Source organism: Trichomonas vaginalis (assembly GCF_026262505.1).
Source record: "Trichomonas vaginalis G3 chromosome Unknown ctg_36, whole genome shotgun sequence".
NCBI lineage: Eukaryota > Parabasalia > Trichomonadida > Trichomonadidae > Trichomonas > Trichomonas vaginalis.
The window spans coordinates 86,527-97,402 of NW_026529124.1; the positions used below are offsets into that span (position 1 = coordinate 86,527).

The window sequence follows — 10,876 nt, forward strand, 5'->3', positions numbered from 1 at the left end:
TTGAAAATGACGACTAAGCAATTCTATACCATGCGTAAACTGTCATGTAAGGTGGCATGTATTCTTTACTTTGTCCCGTTGTTTGCGTATATCCTGAAACGAAATGTGTATGGTTTCCTTCTCCCTGAGTGTCATCCCAGTAACAATTTATAGCAAACTTAACGTCGTCTTTAACATCATATCCTTTACCTTTTGTCATTCCTGACCAATCCCAATATCTATGCTTATGCCAACCTGCTTGAGATGTACTTAAATCTATGTAGTGACTGTGTGCAGGTAAATTTTCACCTGAAATCGTTTTACTTCCACCTGTTTCCTTTGAAGAGTTTGCACAATACAAAAACCTGTCGACTATTTGTTCCCATGCACCAACACCAAACATTACTTGAGGACCTCTTGCTTCCATAGATGTATAAATAGAACCTACTGGTAGAGATGTGAAAACTTAAATTTTATAATCCCTGGGATGCACTTTCTTCGATTTTTTTTAAATTTTTGGGATAAATTTTGACATCTTTTTTTTTGCTGGCGACCCCCCCCGTTTAGGGCATCAAAAAAACATGTTGTTTCGTTTCAAGATCGGGATATGTTGTGAACCCGACTTCTTTCATTAATGAAGTGATTTCTTAAGTTGAATAAAAACAAATTTGATTGAAATTCATACAAAATTTCTTTTTATCATTATTATTTAAGATGCTTTTTTATGTTGAATTGTTAATTTTTTTATTTCCACCTGGGATATTTTGAATTGGGCTAGCCCAATCCCACCTCTCAATTTTCTCTCAATTGGGCAATGGGGATCCCATATAAAATGTATTGTAACAAAATTTTACATGCATAATATAGTACAATTAAACAACATTCTAAAAATATTAAATTCACATCATTTACTTGAAGATTTTATATTTTCAACAAAAATTAATACAATAATTACATTAAATTGAGGAGATTTATAATAATTATTATAAATTAAAATATTATTACTCATTAATTTGTTGAAATATTGCATTTTAGTGGTAAAAATTAAAATTTAAGTTTACATGGAGAAAAAAAATTTTTAAATTCCAAAAAAAAATTCAATTGGGATAACGATAGGGACAAAAATTTAGAATCCCCATATGCTTGGGATAAAATCACATGACTACCTACTGGGTTCATTAAATCAAACATATGAGATATTATAGGATTGTCTCTTTTGAACTTAAAATATAGTGCAACTATTTCAGGTTTCTTCTGGTTTGTGTCAGAATATTTTTTATAATATAATCTTATGTTTTCAGGGTAGGTAAAATCTTGACTATAATATTTATTTCTGTCATCTTCATAATAGTATACTATTCTCGTTTTTTCTATTGCATTATATCTTTTATATCTATAAAAATCTAAATATAATGTTAGCTTTTGTTCATCTACATGTGGTGTTCTGACGTCATCTCCATAGTCATAATAATATGGTGCTGGAGCTGGGTCAGGCAATGTCATATCTGTCATTTCATAAACTCTTAAATATTTCTTTTGTTCGTCTCCATATAAGTTTAAGTAGCAGTTGTTGTCTAATGGAACTTTAACTTGTGTACCATCATTCTTTTTATAGCTTACATACATTTCATTGTTATTTTTCGGAATGAGTTTACACCGTGTACCATTTTCTAAGGACTGTACAAACTGCCATCTAAAATATTTATTTTCTTCATTGACAGAAAAGTCACCAACAATAGTTTCAATATTTTTTGTTCCTATCAAACTTTGGTATATTTCATTGACATATGTTTTATCTGCTTTATTTTCAAGGCTAACGTTTAAGTCTGTTATTTCAGAAGATGTATGTGTATGTCCAACGGCACTTTTCCTGTTTAAGGTTTCTTGTAAGTTTGTAATATTTGCAATGGTATGTGTATGTCCAACGGCACTTTTACTGTTTAAGGTTTCTTGTAAGTCTGTTATTTCAGATATAGAATGTGTATGAGTCTTTTTAGAATATTCGTTTTCAGCTCTTGTCACTTCACTTGACATTTTATTGTCAACATATGTTTTGTCTGCTAGTTCAGGATGAGTATGTTCTTTTGTTGCATAAGCATTGTTAGCTCTTTCTTCTTCTTTTGCTATTGCATCGTCTACATATTCTTTGTCAGCTTTGTTGTCAACATCTGTTTTCAAAAGAAGTTCATTTATAGGTTTCTCGTTTAAAGTTCCTTTTGTTGGATTTATACAGACAGTATGGTTCTTATTGTCATGAAACAGAAACTCATCTGTCATTGGGTTTAATGTCAGTTTTAAGTTTCCTTCTTTCAATGACTCAGATATCTTAGAATAGTTTGAAAAGTTTGTTGTGTTCTTATTTAGAGCTTGCATAATGAGTTGTCGGTTGTGTTGTATTTCTCTCATAGACGCTGTTTCATTTGACATTTTTATTCTAGATAAAATATGCTTCCAATAGAAAAAGAAAATTCAAGAGTTGCTACAACTAAACCATTAGATGAACTTTTTACTAATGTCGGTCAAAAGTTTGAGACAGAGACCGTAAAGCATGAAGGCTATCGTTTTGACTACCCATTAAGATGGCTAAGAGACCCATCTGTCACAAAAGCTATTGGCTTTCGTAGAATGAAGTTTGTGTCTGTAGAAGATAAAAGTTTTCCATTTATTGTAAGGTTTCATATAGATTATATATCTGAAGGGAAACGAAAAATGTGGGAAGAAATTGAGCTAATACAAGTTGACCTTTCATCTTCTCTACAGACTGCGTTAAAAAGTATAGAAGATAAAATAAATTCATGTTATGCAAAATATGCTGATGAATATGCAAATACCGAGAGCACACTTTATGTGAGAATTGTATATGACAAACAAAATTCACAAGTGTCATTTCAAATCTACGAAGACAATCCAAAGAAAGACGAACAAATATATACAGAATTCACTGCAATGTCATGGTATTATTTGCAAAGAATGTTAAATCAGAAAGTCAAACTTCCTTTAGCAAATATTTACAGTCGATATGCAAGAGATGAACCATATTTATTTAAAGATGTTTTCGACCCAGCTGCTATTATTGTTCATGCTTCATTTTCTGGCGCCCAAAACTCTTTCTTATGCTTGGCAAATGACTTTTACGAAAAACCTACAAAGTTATACGAACCACCAAGTGGAAGTATTTCAGACTTTCAAGTATGGTTTACTACAGATGGAAGAAAAAGAATAATTCCATTATACCATGCGTTTTACTTAGAACTTAGTTTCATATACAACTACTATCGAACGGTAAAAATATAATTTTTTAATACGGTTGAGGTGTTGGATTTGGTTGCCAACTAGACTGTGGTGCAGGTTCAGGCTGTTGTATAACAGGAGCTTGTTCTTCTGGTTCAGGGTCTTTAGGTATAATACCAACGAACTGACCTACCCTTTTACCAATATTTTTGACACCGTTCCAAATTCCTCTTCCTACGGTTTTTATTCCATTCCATATACCTCTTCCAACTCTTCTGAAGAAGTTTCCAATACTACTGAAGAAACCCATTTTACTATATGTAAAAATCTAATGTCCGCCTAGTCTCTTACGTTTCCTGTTGAGTTCCATAGCATTCTTTAACTGGAGCTCATACATTCTGTTTCTCCTCTGGTAGAAAACATATTCTGGGTCAACTCCTGTGTTTGCGTCATCTGCATAAAGTTGTTTATATCCCACTTCAGGGTTTGTAAAAACTCTTTCCATCTCATATTTGCATACCATGGTGGCAAACCTAACGCAGCGTCATTTGACATGGCAGTTTGCATTTGTACATCTGTTGGCACTTGACCATAGTTTGCCATTGCAGTTTGTATTCTAACTTCATTTGGAATATTCTCTGGGTTTGGTTGTCCAGGTTGCTGTGCATTCGCTAAGTTCTGTGCGTCCATTTAATATTAGATAAAAATATCTCTTACGAGTACATATGCTGAACATTTGCAGGCATTGGTTCATCTTCATATTCTCTGTACTTTTCTGCCACGTCAAATAAATAAATGACACAATGGAAAAAACCTAAAACAAGTAGTCCGATTTCAAACCACATTTACTTACTAATAAAATTTCTTTGTTATGACACTTTCTCCAGTTTATAGGACCTCTCTCATATTCTATCTGTCATATATAAATCATAGTCATGTATGTCCTCTAACCATCTCATAACGGTTTCCAAACCACTTTTATCGGATGTAAAGTAAAAGCATGGATGGTTATGTATAACGTCTAAAGTTTCTAAAGAGTCTCTCAAAGTCCAGTCTACTTGGTATTGAAAATCCCATGTGTTATAGAACGGCGGGTCCACTATAAAGAAAACATTTTCCTTGTCTTTATATTTTTCATACAAATCTGTCCAATGACATCTCACAAACTCTATACCCTCAATATATTTTTCTAATGTCCTCTTTGAAAAAACATTTGTATAGTTAAGATATAAAACTTTTGACATAAGTGTTTCAATGTCATGAACTCTTATAGCACCACTATATAATAGTCTAGCAGATATACTATCCCAGTCTATATATTCTGCTTTTTTCAAAACCTCTCTCACAATATTTTTGTTATCTAATGGTATACGTTCCATCTTACCTATAGGTATCTTTTCTTTTAACTCTTTCAATATGTTGTTTGTGTCTGGAATATGTTTGAGACGGTCCATATAGTTGTCGAAGTCATTGCATATAATCTTTGAGTCTGGGAATATTATATGGCACAAATGGGATATATAGAAACTTCCACCGAACAAATCTACAAATGTTAGACCATTCGGTAGTTTCTTAAGTTCTCTCAATATAATATCTTTACATCTACTCTTATTTCCAAAGAACGGTAACGGTGGTTTTGTAAAATTCATTTATATATAATAATAAAAATGTTTTTCCCTGAAAAGTGACAGAAAAGTGACAAAACATGAAAACATTATATAATTTGTGAAAAGTGAAACATTATATAATGTTTTCGACCCAGAAGACTAACAATTTTCCGAATAAAAACTTCATTTATACTAAACATCTTCAGGGCTAGAGGGCACGAAGTGCCTGGAAGCCCTCCGAATAAAAACTTCATTTATACTAAACATCTTCGGGGCTAGAGGGCGCAACGCGCCTGGAAGCCCCACTACCTTTTTTTTTTTTTTTTTTTTTTTTTTTAGCCTTTATGGAGATTATTATGCATAATAGCTAATTTCAAGTATTTTTAAATTAGTATAATTTTCAGTCACTTTTCGAATTTTTCTGAAATTTCAATCAAGCACAGTTTCGCAGCAAATATTACTCAGCTGAAATATAAAAAATATAAAATTTTTATTTTCAAATTCAATTCCACAATTTTTTTTAGAAGTTGATGTCTGAACCTGTATTTGGGGAGGAATCGCGTTGTTTTGATTTGTATAAATCAAGCAACGCGTACAACTCTTCAGAGAAGCTCCCCAAATTCATACATTTCTTCAGAGGTGTCCTTCTAATTATAATGTTTGCAACGTATAACTGGGGCTGCTTTTATCCAATGAACGATAAATCAGGAGCAACCACAGTTCTGAAAGCGTGTGCAGAGTTTTTTCTAGCAAGAATGTTTCTTCCGCCGAAATCTTATTCATATATATTATTTTCAATCGCCTTTTTCGAAATATCAATATTTTTCTACGTACTTATATTCAGAACATCCCTCTTATTACATAAAAAAGTATCCTACGCTGTTCGTTTAATAATCGAAAGTTCATCACCGATATTTTTGCTTGTTACAGCAGGAAATTTCGAACAAGAAATGCATCTTTTGATATACGATAAACAAATCGATTACGCAGGAAGCATTTTTTGCGGATTAGCCTTATTAATGTTTTTATTCTTATATTGGTTTGATACACATTCATCATCAAATACTATTTACGTCCAGGATATGCCATGCCGTGGTCTTGATACATATCCATCGTTCTTTTCTGTCATTTACGTTTCATGCTCGATGCAATTACAACTTTTGTATCCAAAATACGATCGAAAAGCGTTTATCATTATGTCATCATTCATTATTTTGGGTGAAATATACCAATTTATCATATTAATTTCAAGCCCATACGTTTCTCAGCTTTTCACAGCATTTGTCTTCACATCTTCATTATACGGATTCTTATACAACGTTTTCTTCCTTATTTACAACATTTTTCAGTTGAATACGTCTACAGATCTCGTAATTGCGGCTTTCATGCTTCTTTTCATATCATACTTAAGCAGTTTGGCAATTACATCAAAAGTATGTTATGCAACTGAGAATTTCGATGCCTCAATTCTGTATAAAAGTAAAAATGACGCAATGGAAGAGCTTTCTGACCTAGATTTAGACGAACCAACCTATTTCTCATATGATCTGGCCAATTCAAAGAAAGCAATTCGTGTTTTACGAAGAATGATGTTTACATTGGAACCAAAAACGGCCGAATTTGCCAAATTCTGCATTTTGTACTCCGAAAACATAAAGGTCAAGCTGGAGTCTTACAGATGCCTCCTACTTATCCATAGACAAGACATGTTTAGCCACCAAGATTTGTTAGATTTGCCTTTAAAGAAAGTTCCTTTTTCTCACAGACAAATGTTGTATGACATGAAGAAAGAAGTCACTTTTCTCGACCAATACGATAAACTGGATGAAGGAACAATCAATGATTTGAAAAATGATTTGTATCAAATCAGAGTCGCTTTATTTGGCATTATAGATTCCATCTGTACAGACACACAAACACATTTGCGTGAGATTTTGCACAAATTTAACACCGAAAGACACAATTTCGAAGATCATGCGTTTTCAAAGCTTCTTCAGACACCAGATAGCTATCACATCTCAATGCTGATCTCCAAATATTACGAAGACATACTTCACAGAGCAGATTTAGCGATGAGATGGCGAGAATATGGAAATTCTTTAAATAATCCAAACTCAGAATTGCAAACGAAGGTTGAAAAGCTATCTAAGAGGCATTCCAAACTAGATACAACCAAAGCAGAAGGTCTTTATTCGATTTTGAAGACAATTTCTTCTTTATCTTTCTGGGGATTGATGACTACATTAATAATTATGGCCATTTCGTTATTAATTTTATTAATAACTAGCCTTTACCCAGATTCCATCAATCCAATCATGAATTCAGACTTTGTTAACTTATTTACTTTGTTATCTCTCATTTCTTTCAAACCGCAAGCAGAAATATCGAAGTTATTAGCATCTACAATGGCTTCGCAAGACTCTTATTACGAACCATTCAATGTTTCCATACGAAATTTGAAGATGGAAGATTTATTAAAGTACCAAACGTTCGAATTGATAAATTCCATTGATGTTACACTTCAAGACATCAGAAGAGATATAGCAGATAACGTTTTAGGCTACTGGGACCAAACTGCGATCAAAGATTTTTCAAATCTAACGATTAGATTCGAATACGCGAAGTTTGATGCCGGCCAAAACTTCGAGACATCTTTGTATGAAAATAACAGCCGAATTATCAACAATTTCCTTGAAAGATACAATGTTCTGACGTTCACAATCCCAATTTTACTGAACCAAATTCCTGACATTGTAAATTCAATGGAAAAAAGAAAAATTGTGACCTTTCAATTTTACATTATATCGTTGGCGGTTATTTTAATTGAAATTATAATATGTATGGTATTTTTAGTTTTCAGACGAAAGAAAGAGATGACTTATTATTGGGAAGCGTTATTATCCATAGATGTCAAGAAATTAACCCAAATGCGATCGTCATTGATGAATGGCGAGAACCTTGTACAGGAACATAACCTTCTTACATCGAGCACAGACTCAGACAACCTTCTTGGCAGTGACGAAATCGAAAGTTCTGGAAGTAATACGTCAAATTCCACAGAAACAACTCAAAGAACGAAATTCGACCCAATCAATGAAGTTGACGATGTCTCAAACATCAAGTTCTGCTTGGGATCCCCTCTTTCCAACGTAAATTTATCAGTCTACGCGTTCTTGGCTATTTTAGGGTCTTTAATCGTTTTTATCGGGTACCCTTACACAATTATCGAATTCCTCAGAGCAACAAGTTATTTATTAGACGATACAAGTGATCTTGTCAGTGCTACAACACACTGCATGCAATTAATAACTTTGTACGCTGCTTTGAATTTTACGGTTACCGATAACGATACAAAAAGTGACATGGAAACGATGATTACAACACAACAGATTCTTTTATCCAATTTTTCATTTGAAGTGTTGACAGACACTAAAGGAACTGATTAAATGTCCTACCTGACTTTTCGTTTTTAAGAAAGCATTTACTAGGTCTGTTTTGGTCTGTTGTAACTCTTTTTCTTGACTTTTCACAACAGTTGCTCTAACGGCGTCATAGGCACTTTGAACTGCCTGTCTCGTTGCTGCATCTGTTATTTTCGTCATATTTTTGGCTACTTCTTTTAACCCTTTGTCGAAACCTTCAGACTTCAGTTTCTTTCCAGATGAGAAGTCGTTCACTTGTTCACCTTACTATGAAGAGCTTCGAAGGCGTTCTTAAAGTCAGCATTTTTAAAGCTTCATTTGAACTGTCTTCATCGCCTTGTATTTTTGTCCTTATTGACCCTATGAGTTGGGCTGCTTTAGCGTTGGCTTGGGCATCTAACCAGTCAGTTAGCTTATATTTATTCTGCGCTTTTCATTGCCTTTTGCATGGCTGCGTCGTTATTTTTACTTTCTTGTGCTAAGTTTTCATACTGTACGGTTTGGTTTTGCAACTGTAAAAGTTTTTCTGCCTTTACATTTGCTTCAACTTCTTTTTTATACTCATCGCTATCCATATATGTCTTCAGGGCTTTTTGTTTTATCTCTTCATCTTTCAGTACTTTATATTGAGTAGTATGGTTTTTCAAATTTATAATCTTGTTCCATTTTTGCTACTTCTGCTGCTTTTCTGACACTTTTTTCGCATATTCCTCTGTACTTAGTTCTTTCAGTTGTTTCTTCTCTTCTTTTTCTCTACGTTTAACTCATTGAGTTTCTTTGTGTGTCTGTCATATTCTAGTTTCTTTTCGTTTTCACCTATTTGCTTCTGTATGTCTATGTTTGACTTTTTGACATCTGCTATTTGATTTTTGAGTGAACTCAAATTCATTTGACTTTGAGGGTTATATGCTGTTCCGTCTGCAGCTCACCATAGCCTGCCATTTTCGCTAAAAGTGCCGCTCTTAAACCTCCACTCTGTGCACCAATGACCGGTTTAAAAGCATAGGATTGCTTGACATTTGTTGCAACATAGTGGGGTCATTCAGCATTTGTTGTTGCAACTGTTGTTGTGGTGTCAGTTTTACTATTGGATGTTTCAATGCTCTCTTCCTCTTACGTATATTCTTACGTAGCTTACGTGGCATTTTAAGTGAAGTTAAAAAGCGGTTTTTGGCAGATGTTTTATTGTGACTTCTTCGTAAAGACTTTGTTGAGATTTCTTCGTAAATGAGTGTAAATGACCCAAAATATTAGGGTAGAAGGGTATATCTAACCTCTTTTCTAACCTCTTTTCTACCCTCTTGAATTTTCATGAATTTCTTCGTAAAGACTTTGTTAAGACTTCTTCGTAAAGACTTTGTTGTGAGACTTCTTCGTAAAGACTTTGTCAAGACTTCATCGTAAAGACTTTGTTGAGATTTCTTCGTAAATGACCCTAGTAGAGTATTTTTTGTGTAAATTTCATGAAAATTCAAGAGGGTAGAAAAGAGGTTAGAAAAGAGGTTAGATATACCCTTCTACCCTAAAATATATTTTTGGTGTAAATTTCATGAAAATTCAAGAGGGTAGAAAAGAGGTTAGAAAAGAGGTTAGATATACCCTTCTACCCTAAAATATATTTTTGGTGTAAATTTCATGAAAATTCAAGAGGGTAGAAAAGAGGTTAGAAAAGAGGTTAGATATACCCTTCTACCCTAAAATATATTTTTGGTGTAAATTTCATGAAAATTCTGAGTAAAATGACAGATGTTTATATGACACTTTCTCCGGTTTATAGGACCTCTCTCATATTCTAAACATCTTCGGGGCTAGAGGGCACGAAGTGCCTGGAAGCCCCACTACCTTTTTTTTTTTTTTTTTTTTTTTTTCAAGGAATAAATGTTCTATTTAATGCGTATATAAAATGCGATACGATAACTAAACTCTCAAATTTGAATCAAACTCGTCAAAATCTTATAAAATGCTGATTTATCTCATCAGTTTTGCCCGCTCAATCATGCTTCCTGGTGGGGTAAACTCAAGCACATTAGGAACATTCATTCCATCGTATATATTTTCCATTTCAAAAACGAATTTTGTCTCAGCAGCAGTTTCAATTTCTTACCAGAAGCAAATTTTATACGAAGCGGCATTTGGCTATGCAGATATTGAAAGTAAAACACAAGCCACCACAGAAACATACTATGAATGGGGAACTATTACAAAATTATTAGCTCATATTGCTATTTTTCAGCTCAAGGAACAAGGAAAACTCAGTTTAGAAGATGATGTTACCAAACATCTTGGAAATCATATACTAAAACGTATAAAAAGCAACAATAAGATTTATATCAAAAATTTATTAAACTACGACACAGGATACGACACTACTTATATTGATAACTACATAAAATACGGATCTACACTCGATGTAAGAGATTACATTCGTTGGAATGAACCAAAACAAATTTATGACACCGGAAAAAGGTACTCTGACACTCTCTTTGCAGCTATTATAGAAGCAATGATAGTAGAGAAAATCAGTGACATGAAATACTCAGATTATGTGGAGAAGAACATCTTCCAAAAGCTCGGAATGAACCACACATCAATTTCCCAATCCAGAATTGAATTTGACAAAAAATTGACAAGCGGTTA

At 33.5% G+C, this 10,876-nt stretch overlaps 1 protein-coding gene and 2 pseudogenes across 3 annotated transcripts, besides 1 other annotated feature; 2 read left to right on the forward strand and 1 right to left on the reverse strand.

The window, feature by feature from the left end:
* Positions 1-5,154: part of a mobile genetic element that runs on past the window's edge.
* On the reverse strand, positions 1,501-2,352 carry TVAGG3_1064890 (annotated as a pseudogene). Its single transcript has one exon. A coding segment is annotated over exon 1 (852 nt).
* Positions 2,425-2,992, forward strand: TVAGG3_1064900 (annotated as a pseudogene). The gene has a single exon. A coding segment is annotated over exon 1 (568 nt).
* A 5,042-nt stretch (positions 5,155-10,196) lies between the features above and the next one.
* Positions 10,197-10,876, forward strand: TVAGG3_1064910 (D-alanyl-D-alanine-carboxypeptidase/endopeptidase AMPH family; the record flags this gene model as incomplete). Its single annotated transcript, XM_051256153.1, has 1 exon — positions 10,200-10,876. A coding segment is annotated over one exon (677 nt), but the record flags the coding sequence as incomplete, so codon positions are not given.